We start from the raw sequence: 24,242 nt of genomic DNA, 5'->3' as shown, positions 1-24,242 counted from the left end.
GCGATGGAATTCGAGCGCTAGTTAAGGGACGATTTGTGAAATTTAGTGACTTCGGCGAACAAAGTTCCGAAAACTTGGTAGTCAGTTGAAGTTTTAAAGTCTAAGTTTTGGTTTAGTTACGAAATGCCATGTTTCCAATCCTGCAAATTCATGCGCGCATGTAAAGTCAATAAAAAGGACGCTAAAATTACAAATAGAGAGTTAAAACCTTCACAATTGCCTTATTGCGTTGCGTTGTTTTATTTCATTGTTAGAACTAGGGTTTTTCCCTCCTCAACAGTGACGGCTAATGTCAGACATCTGACAGTTGATTCCATCTATTTTGTCATGAATCGTGATCCAAAGCACGATCTTACAAAATTCTCCATTAATACAACATCAAATTATCGGAAACACTTTGACTAAGTTACCTACCTTAAGCTTCTCATAGATTGGGAGATTTGTCTCGGTCGTTTTCCACGCAATGTTTGTGGGCTCTATTGAAAGCGAAAACACTTCCCGTCACGCTTCAAAGGGCAAGTAAATTAATGCTGAATTCCACAAAGAAAAATATCAGAAATCATATTTTATTCATGGCTTGTCTTCTTTTCCTTTTTTCTTTAATTAGGATTGAAAATCGCATTGAAGCACAATCTCGACCCGCATTAGAAAAATTCTCAGTTCCATATGATGGTGGCTAAATCCGACATGGATGAAAACATTGGAGAATAAAATACGTAAGAAAAACATTGCGTCATTTTCAAGTCGCGACTACAAAACTTCATAACAAAAATTCATGAACTGGAAATTTTTTCACTTGATAATCTTCAGAAACCTTTAAAACAAATATATTTTTCGCATCATCATCATGATTGAAAAACAACTGCTGTTGGATGAATTGATCAGCCGGTCGAATCATGTAAGATATCTTGGTGCGTTTGGAATGATGTTAAAAGATTTGCATACTCGTTGCTGCAGCTGTAAATCGTTTTAGTGTTGGTTGTGGTTAACATTCCTAGTCACTAAAGCATCAATCAAAGAAACAGACTATTCAACGGAAGTCAAGTGTACCTTAACGGTCCTGAACAACACCCCTTTAGACACTATCCGCGATACGTTTTCGAATCTGGGCGTCGGCAGGGCAGAGCTGATTAACAAAATGCTACGCCACAGGTATGCGGTCAGTAACGCGGGCTCAAGCGCACGAGGTTTAAAATTCAGCTAAATTTGTGAAGAAGAAAGGGACTGGCATTTAAAACCATGGCATTTTGTTGTCGTCGAAGGTATTTTCCTATTTGGGGGGTTGTTTTGTAAAAGGAAGCTAAGGCGGCAAGGAAAACAACGCGTCGAAGCAACAAAATGGAAGACGTTATTCAGCTCTGCAGACGTTATTCAGCTCTGTCGGTGGTAGTTTGGACGAACATCGAGAAAGAACGAGCCTCTAGTGTATCAGCGGTGTCTCTAAGAATCGGATTGGCCTATGTATCCCGTGCGTTCAATTTGTTACGTAAAACCGTACAAACCAATAATTTCTATACCATTCATAGTCAACGATTGCATAAACTAGAATGTCCGTTTAAAAATTGTACTTAGTAGAAATACTAAATCGATTGCCTCCCTTCTCTGACCCTCTAAAATAAAGGTTAAGAGGTGGGTAAAAATTTCCGTTGGGGGTGGGGGAGGCTACAACTTAATTTAACTTATAATATAACCTTTTCTTGTTGAAATAGACAGGTGTCAAATTGCAATCCCAGACCCCCACCACTTTCAAATTTCTACGCAAATGAGGTAGTGAATATTAGAGATAAGCAGGGTTAGGGTGTTACGTCAAAAATTGCACAGGAAAAGTACGTGGTGTGCTTCACTAATGAGCTCCTAGTTAGGTTTCTCAGTCGATTAAAATGCTGACTCCATTCGCAGTGGAATCTTCCTCGGCTTTGAAACGACGTTCACAGCCTGAGGCGAAGGGAGACTACGGTTTAAGGATTAAGAAAATTTAGATGTCCCGTATGGGAACCCAGGCGACGGCTGCGCGTCGACCAGCCGCAACACTTGATATCAGTTCATAGGAATGGTGCATAATGCTTGAGCCAAGTGTGAGAGTTACTGGGCTCTCAGTGGTTGACACGTAATTATTTTACCGTTTAATTTATGATTTACTTCTGGCTTTTAAACGAGCTCTTACTCGTGGTTAATGTACTCATCAAATATCATTGAAAGAAGATCCTTAAATTGTAGGAATAACATGTAAAGACGTCAATTAAAATCTTGTTTCTTTAACATTCTGTTCTTCGTCTGATGTTTGCAAGGCAGAGTTGGCATAAAACAAACTCGCAACTTCTTTGGTCCCGCAATTTCTTGTTTCGATTGTATTTGTTACATCTATATCCGTGGTATTTACTATCTGAGGAGGAGACCGACCAGATAAAGTGTTTCCAGCCTGAGCTCTTTCCCCAGTTATGGATAAAGTAGGAGAAGACTGCATGTTTAGTTGTGTGGTTTTAGGATTATCAATAATACTTTTGCATTTTAAAGAGCCGTGCACTATAACACCGTTATGGTTTTTTCTTGAATGTCTCGTGCTCGTTCGGTTATCAGAAAGGCTGGGAAGGGCTAAGCGTCTTTCTTTGCAGCAAAAGATGGATCGAAAAAATCGAACATACCCTTGACGAAACCGTCCGGTTAAAGAACCATATGCAATCGGGTTCACACATGCGTGAAGGAATAACAAAGCTTCTGCGCATGTCCAAAAAGCTTTTGTAAGCCCAGCGTACGAGGCACCTCCAAAATCTAAAAGTACCCAAGCAATTTGATTTGGTAACATACAGGCCATGAATAGAGTCACAATAACTGCTAGAGTTCGAATGATTTGAATGTTTTCGCTCCTGGTCTTCTGTCTGATGACCTGACCGCGAGAGTTTATTGAAGTTCGCATTGGTAACCGGGAAGTGATTAAACGCATAGTAATTCTCAGGTACGCAGTAGCGATTATTGCCAGAGGCAGGACGTACTGAAATCCAAATAGTACTGCAGTGTAGGCCTGGCGATATGAAAACTTCGGCCAACGTTCGGTACATAGAACACCTCCCGAACGTGCCGCAATCGTAAGAGGAACAATCGTCAAGAAGGCGAAGATCCATATTAGGAAAATCCATATCAATGTGGCCTGTAGTTTGATTCTCGGTTGCAAAGGGTTTGTGATTCCTCGACACCGTTCAACTGCCATGGACGTTAAGGTGAAAACACTGACTGACAAAGTAACCGACATCATTGGCCAAATTAGTTTACAGTACAATAAATTCTTGTTAAACGGACGATAAAGGTCGTTTGTGTAAAAAGGAAGTGATAGCCATAAAAAAGTTAAATCTGCCAACGCCAGATTTAGAATGAAGTAATCGTTTATAGTTCGTCTGCTTTTTAATTTCCTTTTTACAACCAAGACGACCAGAAGGTTTCCTAGCGATCCAAAAATGAACAGACAGGAATAGAACACAACTTTAAAGGTTCGTTCAGCCTCACTCAGACTTGGGGTTCCTTCTCCAGTATGATTGCTGCTCGCCGAGTTGTTACTGTTTTCTTCGCTCATTTTATAGGCTGGCGTTTCCAAGCGCCCGTCTTCACTTCAGTAAGGATTGTTGCTTTTAACGCATGAATCCTAATTGTGGTCTTCTCAAGAGCTGGATTGTGTTGACTATTTCGTCTTGCTACAAGTAAAAAGCACCTGATAAGTTACTAAACAAAACCAGGAGCATAGTACCAAATATATAAATTCATATTTCCATCTTGAGTGGACAGATGAATCCCTCATTGGCCAAAAGCTGTCATCACATGTGTCTCACGAATGAAAATTATATCATGTCATCCGCGTAAGTTCCTCTTCAGGAACAAATACATAATATAAAAATTTGTCATACGGATGTGCTTCTTAATTTCCTAGCCAAGGAAAGGAAATTTTGTCACTAAGTAAATGAAAACCTTTTAATCTGAGATAATCTTTGGAGTGCACACTTCCTACGAAGTAACTTCGCAAATATAAAGAAAAATTACTAAGAATATCTCTATTCTCCAAAAAAATTACAAAGAATCAATAATAAGAAATTATTAAGAAGGAACTAGGTAATTCTTTTTTTTAGCTGATGCGTTTCAAGTCATTTTGAATTAATTTCGTCTCTCAACAGTTTCAACCAATTTAACAAGGGCGAATACAAGTCGGATGTAACACTACACGGGTGCATTAGCTGACGATGCGAAATAGCGCAATTTTCACTAGAGTGTCGAACGGAATCCAAGATAATCTGAGATTGCCTTGGTTTCGCTTTACCTTGCTCTACGGAAAGCTCGTGCCATCCCCACAACCAATCAGAATTGACGACTAGAACCAATCAGAAGCTACGCACATTTTCCCGCGCTTGACGCCGGGAGTTCGCATCGAGTCCTCATCGTGGTTTGAATCCTTTTTCCTGATTGGTTTTTTGTGTTTACTTTGGTTTTGGCTTCATGGCAATCAGTAAAAATGTGCTCATTCGGTGTAACGAGGAATAGGTTTAACTACTTCATTATTCATCAGTTCCTGTCTGGAGTTTTTTCGCGTAAAGTGACAAGATTTCGATAAATATTGGTAGACCTGATGTGCAGTAATTATTAAAGACACCGCAAGACGAGGTGGGTGGTAAAAATAGCTGCGGAAGGTTAGCAAGTTGGTCTTAAGAAATAAATTTCACAGTCTATCTCCCGGTCCTTCTGATAAAGCTTAAAATTATCGCAAACGAAGATGAACACTGATAACTTTGGCACGTATTTGTGTCTGGCAACGTGAGTCTCGTTTTAAAATACTAAAGTTGGCTTAATTAGGAATCGCCCTTAAATTTTGAGGTTCTCTATTAGGGACCTTCGAAGCCTTTACAATCAGTTTTTTTTTCAGAAGAATTTAATGATACGAGGAAAGGGTAGCTTGTTTTATTCCGGAATTTTATTAGAACAATCTTTTCGTTAAATAAAACCATGATGACTCGTAAAAGCATACTAAAAGGGAGAGGCCGTTGATAAATGCTTCATTTTAACTATTAGTAATCGTCGCTTGAAGTATCAAGTAGGAAAAGTGAGACTAAACTTAAAAGTACATTTATGGTCTGACGAAACCGATAAAGTATTGACCAGAATGAATGATGAGCTACAGTAATTAATATTTATCTAAGCTTTTCGCGTCACTCGGTAGACTCAACGTCTCCCTTTGCTTAATATGCTGACTTCATTTGATTCACATCTCGTGCATGATATGTTTTTTTTTCTCTGTTCGGAGCACTAATAGTAAACTTGATTCAAAGACGCTTACGTTTATTTCTTTCGCATGAAATTCAATGTAACACCTGTTATCGCAACTTTTTTAGAAACTGAGAGGGTCCACAAAGTTAATTTCCTTTTCAAGGCTCTTAGCCTTTCTGGGAGTTCATTAAAACGAAGAAAAACTTTTATCCCTAACATAGTTTACACCGGCTTTCGAACTTAAACTGACGGCAGATTCTCTTTGTAAGACTCAGTAGTAGCCATTTGACTGCGCACTTCTGTTTTTGTTATGGTTTTCACGAGAGCGATGCTTGTACCGTTTTTCCAAAGCTTGAGGAATAATCAGCATCGAGTCAACGGCCGCAGATGGCCAACACCGCGCAGAATGCATACTGGTCAAAACTGGGTTTTTAAATTTTTCTACAAAGGATAGAGTATGGAGTATGGTGGGAGTATGGACCGAGCTAATTAGTGAACAGCTGCTGACACATAACCAAAAGTCAACCTCGATTTCATGATCAGTTTGCTCGAGAGAGTGGAAACAACTTTTAGGTTCTTACAGAGGATGTGCAGTATTATCAGATGGGAATTTAACATATGGCAGGCCCGTGGTATCAATACGTAAAACAGATGCCGAAGGGCCATTACAAGACATATCTCTTGGTCGCCTCGTAGTGACATTTAGACGTGGAGTTGAGAATCGAATTCCCGTCTTTCCTTCGACTGCTTCTTTGAGAGACATCAACACGAACGGATAGACTTCCTCCATTGACTTGGCAGACAATTTTGAATATTATTCACAATTTTCACCTAGAGGGGTAGGAGTTTAATTTGCATATCTTTGTAGATTTTTCAAACGTAACTTCAGCTGTAGCTAAGTTCTAATTGGAAGAATTGGAAACGAAATGAAACTTCGAAACACAGTCTACTGCAGAATATTTTTACCTTCATTTAATTTGGCGTTTAGCCCTTTACGTTTAATATATGCTGGATTTCTCAAAATTCTGCGAAGAACTCAGAGGGTGGTAAATGTGCTACGATTTACCCCATTAAACACACCACAGTTCGTGTTTTTTGTAAATCGATCTGAACCGAGTGCATAAAACCACAGCTGATTTCGGTGAGGACAGGGAATAAAATGAATGCATTATTTCTTTGGCTGGGTCATAAAATTTTAAGAATGCATTGCATTTATTTATTTTCCGTCAAATGCCAATTACATTTTTAAAACTTTTAAGCATATCATATGCATTTGGGTCGCTTTGAAAATAAAACAATCTGCCTTTGACTTAACTCGACACACAGCACAGTTTTTAAGCACATCCTAAGGAGGCACTGCGGGAAAAAAACACTTGTGTTTTTTGCATTAATGATGATGCTCTCTTAGGGTTTGCAAAATGGGCTCAGATTGCAGGATAACAGTTAATAGTATGACCGGTGAGTAAGCTTTTAGAGTAAAACCAACAGGATCTTAATCTGGTTCAAACTGAACTAGTATTAATCGACTTTCTCGCCGCAAGCAGGACACGGGAAAGAATTTTCTTGAAATGATTATTTAAAAACGATAAAAGCATGTTCGATGTTCAATTTCCATAATTCATTATTTATTTAAAATTTTTCCCAATAGTTTCTGAGCCCTTTAAGGAGTCTCTAAGCTTTTGGAATTATTTGATCTCCAATATCCTCGTCTCTTAATCAAATACGAGATGACAACAGGTTGACGTGATTTTGACTTTTTTAAAGATTTGAATTGTCCATTCACTTTCATAAAATTTGAAATCTTCGAAATCTGTGGTTTTTAGCTATAGTTAGAAGAACAAAATCAATTTTTCCCGGTCTTTTTGGCATCTCAAGCTTTCTTTTTCTTTGTGGGATCACGAAAAATATTTTGAAAACAATAACAATGTTTAAACAGTTCCACACGCACACACTTGTATAATGTTGAGTGGCAGGTCCTGTTATAACAAGCGGTTGTTATGAGAATAAGATGAAACAAAATAGATCTGTTTCCGTTTTTTTGATGAGTCAGATTATTTTTGGCACGCCTGATTCTTAACCTTTTCACTCCTGTGAGTGACCAAGACAGAATTTCTCCTTACTATATCTATACAATATCATGCAGACAAGTGATGAGAATAAAGAAGAATATCAATTATGGGATTACCAATTGATCCAATACCACATTCTCCAAACTAACATGATGAGAATCATTTGGCAGACAGTTAGGAGAATTACTAATGAGATCTTGAGAGTCAAAGGGTTAAGAAGATAACAAACCTGAAATAAAAAGTAGCCTGTAAAACTTTCCATGCGCAGTGTTTTCATTATTAGCCAATTTAAGTAGAGTGGTGTTTCGTGTGTAGCAAACAGTTTTCTCCGTGTTTAAATTGCTATGAATACTAAGGAATATTTTGTTAAATAACCAAATAGGTTTTTACGCTGATCTGAGTGTTGCATTATTCACACTCTTAAAACTAATCTCCATTGCAAGTCAGATAAATCTATGAATCTACATGCAAATCGGCGTAAAATATCGAAGTGTGTGCGTGAACTGTAGTCATAAGATCAACATAGAGTATTATCTTATCACAGGATATTATGATTTCTAAGCGAACTCGGGGGCCTTCGCGAATGATGTAATATCAAGATCTTAAAGCCGGATTATCTCTTTTTAAGGACTAACCTTCGAAATATTTCGTATTTTCGAAGTCAAAGACTGCAAATAGCCCAGAGACAGAAGCGTTATTTCGAAAACTTAATTTCGTGACAAGGAGAAAGGCTGTGATTTTGCTGCTTTTCGTCTGAGGTGAATAATTCGGTTGATATGTTCGAAAGAAGAATTGCTAACTTTTCTCCCAAACTTTAGGTGTTAACAAAATCACACAATACATACCTTCTAATTCAAATCATAAGAGTAAGATCTTGGTAGAGCTGCACGAAGAGCGAACACCTAGTGTACTTTTGCAATGAAAAAGTGATGGATCGACGGTAGATTGGTACTAGTAATCGGCACTCGCGTCAACAAACATATTTGTTGAACAAACAGAGGTATTATCACCATTGTAAATTTGTCAAACCTCATCAGCCCTGAGATTAGCAAAGAAATAAAGAGATTGTCAACATTTATTTACGTCATTTCGCAAATGTTAAGTTTGACACTTTTCTATGTAGCACAGAATTGAAAGAAACATCTATTTACAGCACGTAACTTTTTTTTCCTTTATTTTACTTTTTTAGCGTGCTCAAAGCACTGACTAAGAGAAAATCTTGCGTTAAGAATTCACCATAGCGCAAAATAGAAAATTGACGTGGTCAATTAGAGAGGGTTCTGAGCGTCGAAATTTAAATTTCGTGGCTACATGCTGGCAAACAACCTAAGTGAAGTGACCAGCTAAATTTGTAATTTCCTTCCAACGCAAAGCTAAGTGTAAAGCACTCACGTCACTTTTAAACATCTTGAAAACATTTCGTGTATCTTTTGTATTTCGTTGTTTGGAAACCATTTCAATTAATTTTTTTTTTCCCGTAATACCCTTGTTATCATTCAATGTCTCGTTAGTATTTTTGTTTCATGGTTGACATTTAAATTTAAAGGTAATTCTGTTTGTCACAAAAATGTCCTATGACGACGCTGTCTCTGGTAACTTAATCCATCTTAAATCGGGCTGATTTTGGAAGTTTTATTTTTACGTTGGGAATTAGATTGGACATAACAGAACGAACTAAAGTTAAAATTAAAATGTAAAAATTCAATGAAAATTCAAATGACATTGAGCATAAGCGTCGCATGGAATTATTCCGGCCTCACGGCATCAATTTCGACTGACGTACCACGTATGATTTACTGTTTACTTTTTTTTTCGCTCATATTCGCGATCTTTCGATATCCTTAATATAAACAGACTCCAACAGAGGTTTGCAGATATAATAAGTCGTTTCTTGGTATCGGATCAGAGTTTCATTATGACGCTTTTAAAATCTATTCCCATAAAAGAATAAAAAGAGTAAGTTCCTAAAGAAACTGTTGTGCTGCGTCGTTGGGAGAGTGAGCAGAACAGGGTAATTTGGTATTATCAACTAAGCTGATAACGTAAATCTCATATCCCCATAAATCGTTTGCTGTTGTGAAACGACAGCAGGGATTATAATGACAAATTTTCATTTGTGAAATATTGACTTGGGATTGGGGATGAAGATCTTCGCATCACGTTTTTCGTGCTCGGAAAAGTCAAAGGAAGCCTCAAAAATATTATAAAAACTCTTTAAATAGAATGATCCAGTCAAAAGGAATTGCGTTGTGTACACACGCAGTCGCACAAGGGGGTCATCCCGATTGTAAAACGCAGGTGAAGGCACTCATCAACATCACTTTACAGCTCATGGATTCAGTTGTTTACATATTCATTTATTGCTATTTTATTTACTAGTTTAGGATTGTAGTTACCTTACGACTCGGTTTTAACAGCCATCTCGATAACCTTTCCATGAGAAGCATAGTTTCACCTCAGCTGAAATTTTGAGCAAATGAAAGCGAGGCGCAATACCCAGTTGTTAAAGCAAAACATCTTCACGTTTTTAATCACCAACGTAAGTGATGTTCGGTTGATTGAAGGTGATAAGATCTAGCTTTACCTTCATCGTGATGAGATTTTTTTTAAACTCCCAACTCTTTCTTTGAAATATTACGTGCGTTAGACAATGTTCAGTCATGAAAATTAAATTACTGAGCATGGTCTGCTGAGAAACATGAAACAAATCAAGAAAATATATCTGAACATATTTTTAAACATTTATATAAAAGTTTGCAATGTCACGCAGTGATAGAAATCTGATGATTTTCTAATCGAGTAAAACTCTGGCCTTTTTTGTACAAGTTAAGATAAATAAGTTTTATTTACGTGAAACACAAAAGACTTATAAAAGAGAATTTTCTTCTACTTTTTATTGGAGTGTTCAGTTGAGTAATCAAACTCATTAAAATCACGGTCACATACTTTTTACGTCGAGAATGAAATGCAGCACTTTGACGAATGATGTGTCGTAGATTTTATTGAACAAATCAAATTCTGCTTTGTGAACTTAAAAAAATGGACCCTGAGTTATTCTATTTTTGTAAAAAAAAATAGCATTAATTGGAGAAAAAAAAAAGGTAATTAATTCCACCCACAGCAACCGTGTTATTGTTTTCTTCATTTCAGAAAAATGAAAACGTTTTTTTGTTCGCTCTGTGACAACAGAGAAATGAATGAAATTTTAATCATTGATAGGAAAAGAAATTCACAAGCGCTCATTAAATTGAGACGAATGTGATGCTTATCTAACTTTGTGACTGTTTATGATGACCTTTTTTAGAGTCGGTGACACAAGGAAAATGTGGAAAAAGAAATTCATATTCCTTTGAATAGGAGTGTAGCTTTTAACAAAGCGATTTCGGATGTTACAGCCCAATTTTCAGCTTTACTGCTTTCATGCAAAGTCCACGTTATTTATTTTTTACACAACAGTTTACCCTTGGAAACGTTTTTTTTCCAGCCTGTTTGCTCATTTAGGGCTTCATCAAGTAACTTTCAAATCAGCCATAGTTCAGGGCGAGCGAACACTCAGCTTTCTTTCCGCCATCTTGGATCCCTAGAGCACAGAAATCAAACCAGGCGGCTGTTCATACGACTGTAAATGTTGCGCAGTAGTGCTAGCTCCTTCACAAAACATGCCTTAATGTTTTAGAGGCATAAACTTGAATCGTGGCTAAATCTCAATTTTTCATCCTTTCATTCTTCATCCTTTAAAGACTTTCCTAAAGAATCCCTTGTGCTCGTTATGCCATGCAGAATACCCAGCGGGCACACAACTTGTGTGATTTTGCGTGATCCGCGTGAACATGATAGACCATGTATCGACATTTTGTGATACAGTCATACCATTTTACTCAGGCAACCTAAAATTTCCGTTTAAACATTTTGAAGCCATGCGAGAAATATCTTCGGATAAATTTTAGTAATTTAGTAATTTGCTTGATCACGGTGCTTATTTGACGACTTCAAAGGCGAATTTGTCTCAGTACCTCGTGTTCCAAACCTGGCTTTCCGTAAATCTCAATTTAACCATCTCTGAGTCCAATATTATGATATTTTTAGAGACTATTTCCGATGACAAAAATAAAAGCCGCTTCAGTTTTTATGCAGGGAGCCTAGTATCGGTAAAGTAAGTTAGTAAGGTTTTGTTTAAGTTTTTTTTATCTTTGTATAAAGTTAACGTTGAAATGGTTACAGTGGCTTTCATCAAATGAAGTTCCTGTTGATAAAAAACAGCGCCCACGACTCGCGCAATCCACATGGAGAGCTTCCTAGAAACCATGCATATACATTTCTTTGACAAGTTTGCGCCTCGAGCCTAAAGTTCCTTAAAAACGTCTACTGGAAAAAAAAAAATTCAGACCAAGAAAATGCGTTTAAGTAACCTATCCATTAGCAGCTTTTAAAGTAACCAGAATGAAAAATGTTATATTTAGTTTAAAAAAAAAACAAAAAAAAAAATCAATAATTTACAACAATTCTCTGTTGGTCTCTCGAGTGTATGCTTTTGAAAGCTTAAAACGTCAAGTGAGGTTCTTAGTTTTGCTAACGTCAGCAAGTTAGCCTCACTCTTAATGAAGGAGTCGGTTTTGTTCTAGACAGACATGAACTTTTTCCTTTCGTCTTTTATTTGTCACCAGCTAGTATTTCTCATATCACTGAATTTATTCATACCATTCCAAGAGTCGAGGTTTGAGTGGTAAACTCAAATACACTGCAAACGATGCCTCCGATTAATAGTTGTTATTTCCACTCATTGTTTGCTAAAAAACGTTACTACCATCACTTTCTCAAGACAAGTTCGACGCGTTTTTCTTTTTTTCAATTGAACACTTCAATTATATAAGAAATTTTACCTCTTTTATGTGATAATACATTGTAGAAGCATTTGTTATCACCACATTTTATTAATAAATTTATAATGATCATCGAGGCATCGTAATACTTTTTCCATTTTTCTTTTCATTTGCTAACTACGACATTCAGTGTCCGGTTGGCAATAAAGATAACATCCTTATTTTACATTCTTATCCCCTGAGGCAAAGGATAAGAGCTTAATTCAACACGAAATCAGAGTCTTTTTGCATAATGTTCATTGGAAATCCCTCTGGTCATTTGTCTGAGATGACATGAGAAGCTGCGGCGACATTTGCTTTAACGCACGATTCTGTTAGATCTTACAAAACTAGTGAGAGATATGTCATGACTTCTAACTTCTAAGGTGAATTTAGCTCATAAATTTTTTTTTTCGTAAGATCTCTCTATTTATTGATGTTTATTTATATTTTTCTTAGGCTATGACTGCAGCGAATTTATTTTCTACTCGGAATGTTTGAATGCTTGTTCTCAAAAGAAATTAATGTCTATCCGGGCCAAAGAAAATAACATTACTTTCCAAGAAAAAGTATTGGAAAAACTGTCCGGAAAATAATTGTAGACTTTGAGGTTTCAGCTACTGTACGACTGAACACCTCACTGCCTTTAGCTACATAAAACTTAAGATGTAATATTTGTTCTTTGCGTAACACGGGCAACGTAATGAAAAAATGTAATAACTTCTCATCTAGCAGAAAAAAAATAATGCTCTTATCTAGGCATAAAAAACATAAAATACCTCAATATCTGTGCGTCATGTACACAATATAAATAAAGAATCGGCAGATGCTATAGTGGGGAAAACATTTTTAACTATGTTGATACTACACCTGAATTTAATAATGGAACTGCAGTCGTATTGGTTAGTAGAAAACAGTTTATTAATAAAAGAGAAGCCCGATTGTTTTGTTCCATTTTATCGTTGAAGGCATCAGCGACGAAGTCACGAAGCTGCATTAACAGTTTAAACTTGACTTAAACTACAGAGAGGTATGTTGTGCTTTTACTCACCTTTTCAATTTGACTTTCTGAATTAATGCTTAGAAAGTGTGTGCCGATGTTGGCTGGAATCACAGTTTTAATAACCATTTGCGGTCTTCAGTAGCGAAGATTTAAAAATTTTATTGACCGAAGTCACTGCTAAAAATTTATTGCAAAAATTAATTTTAGAACGGAAACATCCAGCTTTATGCTTAGAATCAGAACCCGATGAGCTATGAATCATTTTAGGGGCTTGGCGTTTCCTTTGTGTAGAATTGTTTTTGAAGTGATGATGGAACAAGATCAACATAGTATGTTTTCATCCGGCCTGACTGTGTACTCATTACTGTTACAAGGTCTGTCTTTAAGGGAGAATAACGGAATTTTCTTATAAACGTTTTAAACCAAAGATCGACCAACTCCTACATGATTTCTTGAAAAACAAAAAAACAAAAAAAACGACTGCATGGTGTCTTTTAACGGTGTCTGGAAAATGCCTTCACGACCTTATCTTTGTTTGGTTATTTAAATATCCGCGTCTCCTTTTGATTGAAAATTTTTTCAATTGACTTTTGAAATATTTTTTAACCTTTTTTTTTTCCAGTGTAGTATCATCACTATGCGCTGATCTAAACAGATTAAGTCTGTGCAAAAACCCTACCAGAAGATGCACGGAACAAACTGATTTGTTGGGAAAGGTTAAGGCTACAAGTCGTAAAATTGGATTTGAAATCGCGCGGAATACAGACATCAATGGGTCACCCAACAAATTTTTCCACTGTTACTGAGACAGAGAAATACATCAAACTTGGTTTATACGTGATTACTTTCACTGTTGCCGTCGGAGGAAACTCTGTTGTTCCCCTGGTACTGTGGAAGAGAAAGCGAAAATCGGTGAACGATCTCCTTATTTTGAACTTATCAGTATCTGACTTAACACTGATGCTTTTGTCTCTACCGTTGAATACTTTTCTCCTTGGTGGAATAAATTTTCCGGTGTTTTTTTGCAAGATTGTCTCTCCGCTTATGACAGCCACCTTTAACGTCAGTATTTTTACACTGACATTCATGGCTGTATATCGCTGGCGCGTCATCGTCAATTCCCTACAACCGGAAATGCGTCATAGACACGTCATCGCTTGGATCATTGTTATTTGGATCGCTGGCTGTCTGCTTTTGCTTCCGCTCGTGATCGTGGCTGAAAATGACGAGACTGGAGGATGCCGAGAGAGTTGGAAACCTTATCAAAGCCGCGTGTACACATTGATCCTTTTTACACTGCAGTATATGCTACCACTGACAATCATTGCGGGCGCCTACATGTTGATTGGAATCGACATAGGAAAAGCGAAAGAGCGGCATGATATCAACGCACAGGATAGGTTTGCTTTAGAAGCGAGAAGAAAAGAAGATCTCCAAATTATCAAGATGATGGGGTTGATTGTAATATTATTTGCTCTCTGTATGTTGCCAATCCAAGTCGCCTGGCTCATGACGGACTTTGGAGCCGATAAAGATAAGGAATTCTGGAACATTTTCCTGAGAATGGCTGACATAGCGGCATATTTGCATGCCTGTGTCCATCCCATAGTCTATGGAACAATAACCAAGTATTTTCGCCGTGAATACATGAAGTACGCAAAGACAGTTTTTTGTTGTAAAGGTTGAAGCGCATTCTTCAATGAGGGGAGAAAGGGGTTATTGCGAGATGCTTTTCACGGCGATAAATGGACTATAAAGTTGTTTATCTGATTTTCTGTGACGCGTTATTTCCACCTTTTGATGCAAGTGAAACGTAAGTAGGAACCCTCCCCCCTTCTCCCGCGCGCCTCAACCCTCCTCTTCCAGGAATTCGTGACTGTAGGTAAATTGATGATTCAGTACTTGCTGGAATGTGAAAAAGGAAATTCGTAGTGCCCCACACAGGATTTAAACGATGAGAAGTTACTGTCACATTAAAAGATGCGGAAACCTTGAATTAAGTTCAAAAATAAACGTGGTTATTGTTATTATCATCATTATTATTGCTTTTATTATTATTACAGTTATCATAATTTTTTTGCAATTTGAACAGCTATCAGTTTAGGAAACTGCATGGTTCCTAAAACTGAATATGATGTACGTAAATAATTGTTGGTGTCGAAAGTTCTCGATTTCAGTCAGTGCCAGTTTATCTACAGTACATGAAAAAAATAAAAAATGCGATTGAACAGAACAAAATTATTTATTTGGCACTCCATTTCATCACCTAAGGAAGAAACTTGCCCCAGAGGTAGGGAATGAACTATTATGGGAACGCTTTCATTGCGGAGTTCTGGTGTTTAAAGCCAAGATGCGGAGCCCAATACCAAAGTCTCTATTGAGCGATTCCTACCAATTCTTCTCTTTCCACAACTTTTATTAGGGATCGTCATTCGTTCTGTTCTGCTGGCTGAGTTCAGAAATGATTTTATAAAATGATTTTGGCAAGTCATATCCAAACATTTCAGAGTCTGGTCCAAATAACTGCATAGTTCCGTAAAGCCGCTCCTTGTGGATTTGTTTGTAGAAAAATGGAACTTGTGATGAGGTTAGCGATGGTTTGACCGAAGGAAATGAGACATTCGCCTTTTTTGTTACACCAGATATTTCTAAAGCATATTGAGCCTCTTCTTCAAGATTTTCGAAGTGTCCAATGAAATCATAAGAAATACCACAGGGCTGACAGAGGTTGTTGTAAGTTTGCCAGTGCTCGTTCCAGTATCCGTCCCCGATGTGTAGAACGTAGTTTAAATAATCGTCGAATTTGACGTTTTTATCTTCTGGATTACCTCCCGGTCTGTACAGCGTAATAATGCGTTTTCCATAATTATGGTGAAACGCGGGTTCACCTCGTAGGAATTTATCCAAGTAAGCAGATAAAAGCCGCTCGAAAGGTTCTCGAACAAACACGAACTTAAAATATGTTTCCAGCATCCTTTTGATTTCATCTGCTGGATAGTTACTCAGAAAATTAAAATTTCTTGCATCGTGAATCCCAGGGTACCTAAGTTGTGGACCGTAAAGACTTGCCATGACACTTTTCCATTGAGTACAGGCAATTTTTGGAATGTAGCAAAATAATATTTTATACTCTTCATTAACGATGATGTTAAGTTTCGAGATATCCTGCAGGGACTCGTTGGTTTTATTATTCCTTCTGCAGAAGTCCCTGATCGTTGCCAGTCTCTTTAGGTTCATAGACTCTATTGATCCTTCGTCATTTGGCTGCTGGAAAAACATAAGAAAGAAATATTGAAGCCTAATGATCGCATAAAAGAGGAAAGGCTCATTATATAGTTAATGAAAAGTACATATCACTTGGCGTAAAGGAGATATCATGTTCTGGCCCTGGCTGTTTCTACTCATCTCACGGTGTTAATTCGTTGCGATGTGAATAATTGCTTGCAAATAATGTATAACTTACTCAATCTACTATTTTTTATAATGTAGGGTTAAAATTACTTTGCTAGCGATGCCAATGACAGTGCTGAACAGTCTGCTAACATAACTTACAGTCGATCAGTTTATGCTGCCCCTAATTTTAGTCTTTCTCTGGATTCTTGTGTGCAATGTGGGTGGACCTCCGAAGTAAGTTATCAATTACATCAATTTGAACAAGTAATAAGAAAAACCAAACCTGAACCATTCTACTTCTGATTGCGGTCCATTCTGTGCGATTGTGTAAACCTTCGAAAAAAAAATTTACAATCGTAAAAATGTTGAAAAGAAAAATTAAGTTGTCAAAGAAACTGGGTGTTGCGTCGGTGAGGGTTGTTACAAGATAATTTGGTCTCGTTTGGGCTGCTGGTTAACAGGGAGTTATATAAATCAGCTTGCAATTAAATTTACGATCTTATTAACATTCATTTAGCCACAGGCAATGTTCGTTCTGCTAATTATTCATTTCATGCTCTCTTTTCCATTCCTTGTCTAGTCAACTTGTGTCACACAAATGTATTCTTCAGCAGCTTAAAACGTTACCTTCCTAATCCTACTTTCTATTCTGTGCATATATGAGAGGCAGGACATAAACAAGATGAAGATCTTTCGCTTTATCACTCTGATTTTAAAGTTAACGTAACTTAAAAGTTAACATTATTGTTTAGCAGCTTAAAAAATAACCTTCCAACTCTCATGATGATTTTTTGGTGCTTTTGTGTATGTGAGAGGCAAGATCTAAACAACAACAAGATCTGACGCTGTATCTGACTTAAAAGTCAATGTCAAAGTTAATATATTTTACAGGAACTACAGTCCGTTTTTAAATTGTTCTTTGCGTGCCGGATGGTAATTAAAAAAGGCTCCGCTACAAAAAACAATCTTGTCTAAAATTCCCATTAAACTCCTTTGTTAAGGTTTCATATTTATTGCTTTTGAATTTCTGTTGAGTGGATATAAACTATACATTCTCACTTTCACAGAGTATAATTGTTTTGAGGGTCCACTATAAATTGATCAGTAAAATGTTTTGATAAGTACACACTACATGTGCCGACTTCATCTCGAAACAAATTCAGTAAAAGCCCGATCAAGGCTAACTAAATTTTTTTTCAGTTTTTGGTCAAGAATTTCACTGAAATCACATTAATAATGTTCGAGCTCTTTACTCGAAGGAAGATTAAAATGTATCTTACCTCGAATACGCATAGTTATCAAGTTAATCCAACCTACGTACAGAACGACAAAAGAAATTGCAATGACAGTTAAAGTGAACAAGGCTGACCTTAAAGTATTGTTCGCCATCGTGGTCACTTAACTGAAGGTTGGTCTTTATCTGCTCCTTTATCTCTTCTAAAACGTATTATTTATGTACGTTGTCAATGGTTGTCAAGATTTATGCGTTTGATTTATTCGTACAGTGACACATTCCAGTCAGTTATTGAGGTTACCATCAACAACCGATTTTTCGTCTATTGAGGGTTGTATTTTGGCTGTGAGAATAATAAAACGATAGGTGGCATTGGATACATCGTAATCATATCGCGAAGTTTCGACCTTTTAGGGGGCGTGCAACCCTCGATTAAGTTTTGCATTACGTATTTGTACATGTTAAGTTGACATTAAAACCATCAGAAGTTTTAGTAGTTCGGATAGATATATAAGACATGTTTAATCGGTTGAACTATAAAAGTCATCATATTAAACGCTGTTCTCACCGACTGATTATTTTGTATGACAAGTTTATAAAGCACATGTTGGACATGGGGACCCATCTGGTAATAAGCGAAAAAGAAAGTTAAACAAATTACTGAATTCGCGAATAGCAACGAAGTGTGAATGATCGAGAGTTTCGATTGCGTTTTAGTAAAATGTTTTATAAGAGCCTTTGACACCAGCCTCTAAAAAAATTATATTTGACTTTGCCGGCTGGTTTTAAGTGAGGGGCAAGTAAGCCAAACACGCAAGGAAGCTTTCGTGCCCTATTGTTTCAGTTGCACTTTGTTGTTTGTCCGGCAGTCATTGCTCGAAGTGAAAGTCTTCGTATATTGGAAAAGTTCAAGATAAGTCAGGAATTCCTTTCACTAAAGATGCATTCCAAGTTTTTTGGGAGGCGGTTGGTCACGAATTTCGATCTATTTGGGTATGGTCAGTTCTACTTGAGTCGAGTGTTGGAAAACTTTAAAACCCTTGCTCGTCGATTGTCTTTTTGCCTGTAACCCTGACAACTCTCATTCGCTCAAAAACAGTGATCTGAAACTCAGTTTGATAAAACAAATAAGTTGTAGTTTGGTAGTGGACATCCATGGACCGATTCCTCTCATTCACCGTGTCCTGATCGGACAATAGAGAGAGAAAATCCAGAAAACCTTAAGGAAGGACTCGCGGCAAATATATGCTCCAAAATATTCAGAACACCTTATAAATTTTCAGTTAAGCCTATTTCACCACAGTCACTGCCATTTTGCAGACGCCTTCCATATGTTTACCGAACAAAACACCGATTTCTTGCTTATTTATTCAGCTTGATAACCATGGCTGATCTCTGTTTTCAGTAAACATTAGTTCTTAATTAACTCGCGCTCTAGAGCGCTGAGAAGATTAGCTCTTTTAGCTCTCCCCAGCTCTCTTCTCATCTCCCTCAGTCAGTTGTTGGAAAAAACTAAATAGCTTAAGTTTCTCTCTCCGGTTTGGAAGAGGTCAGAACACATGTTCTGTTTCGGTTGTTTTTGTTTTTAATGGCTGTTTCTGTCATAGGAAAAAGACTTTGCAGTCAAAGATGCAAAACGACTCGTCCTTCCCAGGAGCACTTCAGCGTTGGCGACTGTATTTGTATGATTTCTTTCGATATCACCGCAATAATATTCATTACGCTTACTTAGCTTTTCAAGCTGTTCTTGATAGTGCTCTCGAAGTTGGCATATATTTTAATTTTACTGAGGGAAAATTCCTGCTAAATTCAAAAAGGAGAAAATGTGAAAGCAAAAATAAATTGATCAAATTTTAAGGCGAGATCCCGCCATTAAAAATCCGGCATCGTTTTCAAAATATCGTGTGCTAATCGCGTATGGAAATAAGAGCAAACAAGATATGAGACGCGAGCAATTCTTTTTGTTTTGAATGGTTTTCGATTTAGATCTTGAATGATGCTATCAAAAGTTTTTTTTGTTGTACAGGAAAATATAGGACTTAGTTATCAAGTATTTCTATGGCATGCTATCATCGCCTATCATTGTAATGAAAAACAGCTTTTTACATAAAATATTAACTGATTACTTTCCTGCCAAATTGCCTCCGAGTAATTGAACGCATTTTAACAAACTCATTGGCTGATTGAAAAAAAAATAGAAGCGCATAGCGAAAAGCACGCAGTTATCGGTCATGTTATTCGTGCCATAGAAATTCATGCCATAGAAATTCAACCAAATGAAAGGGCAGCAGAAGTTTATTGATATGGGGAAAAAAAAATTGAAAATTGTTAAATTTGAATGAAATTCTCCTCGCTCCCAACATGTGGCCGCGTAGCCCAGCAGGCACCAGTGCCCAATCACTGAAAGGATCGCGCTCAATCGAGCTCCTTTTCGAAGCCTAATTTTACTTTCCGGCTTAAATTTCTATAATTTAAGTTTACTACACACGATCCGTCGTTCAAGTCAAAATACGATATAATTCATACATTGTTTGTAGTAATCTAATAACTGATTAATAAAACATTGAACCCTTGAGCGGAAATTTAAGTTTAAATATATTTGCCTGGATTCTATTCACGATTTTTTCTCTGATTCCTTTTATATTGCATCACAAGTTTTCTGCTTCGAAATACCTTTAATTCTCTTTTAAAACTATCATGTCAGGTTTAGCACACTAATACTTCATTTTAAGTCACAAAAGTAAGTTTCCTATTTTTGGCGCTACATGAAACATTATATTTACTTCTTTTTATTCCATTCCAAGCAGACAAGTTATTTTTTTATGTAAACATAAATGGAAGTGTTAATGATAATTGCTCAGCCGATTCCTCTTTTTTCATCGAAAACATAGATTATTATAATGCTTTTTGCCCGCTCGGATTGACTTGTCATGACGAACTAGCCGATTTCAAAGATGATAACAATACCTTTTTTCATTTATAAATTGCAAATGAAGACAGCAAGGTGCTATATTGAAAACTAATTTCCCCTTTCTCTTGTAAAACCAGCAAACAGTTTTTCAAAATATAAGCAAGATAGAAATGCTAATTACTGAAATTTGTCAAAAAAATGTCAAGGGTATCACATTCTGTTTGCTTTTTTGGCTCAATATTGGCGATTTTAGCTCAACAATTTAATAAGTAAAAATAAGTATCGAGGAGGGGACGATTAATTATGGCTGGTTTTTCACGACTGGTTTTCGCGTTTTGCCTTTTATACGTGATGTATCCTTTGACAACCTTACAAGAAACAATTGACAGGATTTTCAAAAATGGCGACGTGATTATTGGAAGCCTTCTGGCCGCACATCAGGAGAATTCGGAAGAAGGTTGCCGAAACGTACATCTCGTTGGAATAATACGCGTCGAGGCTGCGATATTCACTATTGAGCAAATTAACAAAAACGTAAATATCCTCCCAAATGTTCAACTTGGTTATGATATTCGAGATCATTGCATGGACAGAGCAAAAGCAATGGAACATACTTACGATTTCAGCACACACATCCATTTCTTGGAAATAGTCGAAGACTCCAATGGCCACCCTGTCGGCAATTCCAGCGCTTGTGCGCAATGCTCTATCTCTAAAAGGAACACAACCTTACCAATTGCTGCCATAGTCGGGCCCTACGGTTCACGGAACTCACTTCAAGTTGCAGGACTTCTTCAAGTTGTGAACATTCCGGCTATAAGCCCGTCGGCAACAAGCGCAGAACTCAGCTGGTCCTTTTATAAAAAGTTCTTACGAACAGTTCCTCCGGATGGTTTTCAAGCAAGGGCAATGGCGGATCTTATTGAACACTTCAGCTGGAAATACGTAGCGGTGATCGCTGTGGAACATTCGTACGGACTGTACGGTTTTCGTGCGCTTGAGCAAGAATCTTTTCGACGACAGACTTTTTGTATTGGATTAGTGGAATACATCACACCAACTCAATATGATAGTCAGTTAAAACCTGTTATTGCAAAACTTAAACGGGCGGAGAACATCAAAGTCATAATCTTGTGGATCGGAGCAACACACGCAAAGGATCTGGCAAAAGAAGCGCACAGTCAAAATCTCATCGGAAAGGTTTGGATCATGAGCGACTCATTGGCTACTAAAACTCCAGAATATCTCGGAAACGATTTGATGAGCCTTGGAATTTACTTAGGAATTCAACCGAAGCAATTTCAAGACAGAAACTTCGAGGAGTATCTTAAACATCTCACCACAAAAACGTCTTATGAAAGGAGGAACATAAATCCTTGGTTTGATATTATCTGGAGGAAAGAATTCAACTGCTCTACAAACAATGACATCCAGGGTTACACGCGTTGTCAGGATAATTTAACAATAACTGATGAAGTATTTTCCAAGATGTCCGATGACTTTATTCCATATCAAATTGACGCTATTTACGCAGTCGCGCACGCACTTGATATGATCTACAAATGCAAGACACCACTCGGTTTGTTACCAAACGGAGCTTGTCCTCAAACAAAACCTTTCGTGCGATCTTCAGACGTTTTTTTGTACCTGCGTAATGTGAGTTTTCAAGGAATAACAGGTAGAATTGGATTTGACGAAAATGGCGACCCTCTGCAAGCCGTGTATGACTTTGTCAGCTTTCAGAGGAATATTGATGGCAACTATGTCAAAATGAAAATAGGTTTTTGGGAGGCTAAAGGAAATCCGATGTTAGAAATTAATGGCAGTTTAATTAAATGGAGAAATGGAAACAGCACTTTGTACAGTCAAACATCCGAAATTCCAAAATCAATATGTCTGGAGCCGTGTCCACCTGGAACACGACAAACAACGACGGTTTCTTGTTGTTGGCAATGCATTGAATGCCCTGATGGAGCGGTAAATGCGCGCAAAGGATCACCAAACTGTACAAAGTGTTCTGGGACGCAGAAGTCAAATAAAAATAGAACCACATGTGTAGACCTACCAATAGAAAATCTCCATTGGAATAGCATGACTGGAATCATCTTCGCTATTTTTACCATCTTGGGATTTGTTTTTACATTCCTTACAACGGTTCTTTTCATGCGGCATTATCACACTCCAGTTGTAAAGGCTGCTAATCGTGATCTGAGTTTCATTTTGCTTTCCGACATCGCCGCGGGATTTGTTTTACCATTGTTGACAATTTCGCAGCCCTCTCCGGCCATTTGCGCCGTTATTGAACCCTGGCGCTATATAACATCATCACTGAGTGTCTCCGTTCTATTAGTAAAGACCATGAAACTACTAAGAGCTTTTCAAATAACTTACGTTGCAAGATGGTTGAAAAAGAGCAGCGCCAGCTCGCTGGGGCAGTTTGTGTCCGTTATTTCGTTAAACTCGATTCAAGCTATATTTGCAATTATCTGGGGTGCAGTGGATCCTCCTTTCACAAAGACTGAAATCGAAAAAGGACAATTTGTAATAATTACGTGCATTCCTTACCGAACGAGTCTAGGTCAGTTCATGGAGATAGCTATGCTCACTTATCTTTTATTTATTTGCCTTGTTTGTGCGTTCTACGCTTTTAAAGCTCGCACTCTTCCCGAGAACTTCAACGAAGCTCGCTGTATTGGTTTTGCGATGTATATCCTTCTGCTATCGTGGATTGCGTTCTTTCCTGTACAGACTTCCTTAGGAGGGTGGTATGTGGCTGTGGTATCATGTTCAACTGCCCTGGTTAATTCGTACGCTTTGCTTGCCTGCATTTTTGCACCAAAACTTTTTATCATTCTTCGCCACCCGGAGCAAAACACCCCGGAATTTCTTCGACATGAGTTAAGGACAGCTAACAGCATAAAACCATCCACTTCCTCCCACCATTCTTCGAGGGAAAAAGCTCTCAAAAAAGAAACAGTTAAAAGTCCTTTCCGACAAAAGCGTCATTGTTCTACACGTCGAAGTAGTTTATAATCATGATACTACATTGTTGCTGTGCACATTAAAGTGGGAAAACTAACTTGGTAGGAATCACCTAAAAAATAAAGCCTGTCTAAAAAATTGAAACTCTTGACCCTCCTTTGACCCCTTACAGTGATATACATCTAATTTCTCCTCACCATATCATCCCTGAATCAAACATTTAGGTCACGAGAAAAGAGGAAACGATCACTGACTAAAGAAGCACTTGATTGTTAAACAAATTCTCCTTCACAGCACCTTTGGAAATGTATAAAAAACCGTATGGAGAATATACATACTGATGTTAGGGTGTAAAGGATTAATGTGATCCGTTCTGATAAAGATCTTGCTATGATTAAATATATCAGAGGAAAGTTAATTTACTTTCAACATTGATCGCATTTCAAAAGAAAAGTGGCTAAGATGAAAGATTTTGCAATATTTCCAAAGGGAGCGAGTATTCCAATGGCGTCAACTGGGTTCGTGTTGTTTGCTTATCATCTTGTAAATA

The 24,242-nt window shown here is 37.4% G+C and overlaps 5 protein-coding genes and 1 pseudogene across 12 annotated transcripts in view; 2 read left to right on the top strand and 4 right to left on the bottom strand.

Moving 5' to 3' along the window:
• Positions 1-32, bottom strand: part of LOC149046403 (uncharacterized) — a 2,735-nt pseudogene extending 2,703 nt beyond the window's left edge.
• The window catches only part of LOC113672619 (uncharacterized), a 13,474-nt gene extending 12,311 nt beyond the window's left edge, over positions 1-1,163 (bottom strand). Inside the window, exons 1-2 of one of the 3 annotated variants that reach the window (XM_089203198.1) lie at positions 1,051-1,163; positions 415-476 (exon numbers count right to left, since the gene is read on the bottom strand). In XM_089203198.1, the coding sequence (XP_089059324.1) occupies positions 415-428 (14 nt within the window). In that variant the 5' untranslated portion in view covers positions 429-476; positions 1,051-1,163. Of the gene's footprint in view, positions 1-414; positions 531-1,050 lie in introns of all 3 variants that reach the window. The other 2 variants (XM_089203199.1, XM_089203200.1) reach the window with 2 other exon arrangements.
• Positions 550-8,921, bottom strand: LOC149046402 (galanin receptor type 1-like). The gene is made up of 2 exons (XM_089203205.1): positions 8,156-8,921; positions 550-3,683 (listed from the first exon to the last, which is right to left on the bottom strand). The coding sequence occupies exon 2, from the start codon at positions 3,563-3,565 to the stop codon at positions 2,240-2,242; it is 1,326 nt and encodes a 441-aa protein (XP_089059331.1). The 5' UTR covers positions 3,566-3,683; positions 8,156-8,921; the 3' UTR covers positions 550-2,239.
• On the top strand, positions 5,793-15,410 carry LOC113672769 (neuropeptide FF receptor 2). Of its 2 annotated transcripts, none has more exons than XM_089203210.1 (3): positions 5,793-6,080; positions 13,138-13,199; positions 13,795-15,410. In XM_089203210.1, the coding sequence occupies exon 3, from the start codon at positions 13,944-13,946 to the stop codon at positions 14,856-14,858; it is 915 nt and encodes a 304-aa protein (XP_089059336.1). In that variant the 5' UTR covers positions 5,793-6,080; positions 13,138-13,199; positions 13,795-13,943; the 3' UTR covers positions 14,859-15,410. The 2 variants fall into 2 exon arrangements, with proteins under 2 accessions (XP_089059336.1, XP_027044915.2); XM_027189114.2 differs by lacking the exon at positions 5,793-6,080 and adding an exon at positions 10,723-12,555.
• LOC113672768 (carbohydrate sulfotransferase 11) lies at positions 15,197-21,463 on the bottom strand. Of its 5 annotated transcripts, none has more exons than XM_089203207.1 (3): positions 21,329-21,463; positions 16,849-16,898; positions 15,197-16,439 (listed from the first exon to the last, which is right to left on the bottom strand). In XM_089203207.1, exons 2-3 carry the CDS (start codon positions 16,855-16,857, stop codon positions 15,591-15,593), a joined length of 858 nt encoding a protein of 285 aa, XP_089059333.1. In that variant the 5' UTR covers positions 16,858-16,898; positions 21,329-21,463; the 3' UTR covers positions 15,197-15,590. The 5 variants fall into 5 exon arrangements, with proteins under 5 accessions (XP_089059333.1, XP_089059334.1, XP_089059335.1 ...); XM_089203208.1 differs by lacking the exon at positions 21,329-21,463 and adding an exon at positions 17,935-18,038; XM_089203209.1 differs by lacking the exon at positions 21,329-21,463 and adding an exon at positions 17,935-18,038 and having other exon boundaries at positions 15,197-16,436.
• On the top strand, positions 20,842-24,242 carry LOC113672586 (extracellular calcium-sensing receptor). The gene has a single exon (XM_027188889.2). The coding sequence runs from the start codon at positions 21,014-21,016 to the stop codon at positions 23,741-23,743; it is 2,730 nt and encodes a 909-aa protein (XP_027044690.2). The 5' UTR covers positions 20,842-21,013; the 3' UTR covers positions 23,744-24,242.

Source organism: Pocillopora damicornis, chromosome 4 (assembly GCF_964200805.1).
Source record: "Pocillopora damicornis chromosome 4, jaPocDami1.2, whole genome shotgun sequence".
NCBI lineage: Eukaryota > Metazoa > Cnidaria > Anthozoa > Scleractinia > Pocilloporidae > Pocillopora > Pocillopora damicornis.
The sequence above is the reverse complement of the archived record's forward strand: the minus strand, read 5'-3'. Positions and strand labels throughout refer to the sequence as shown.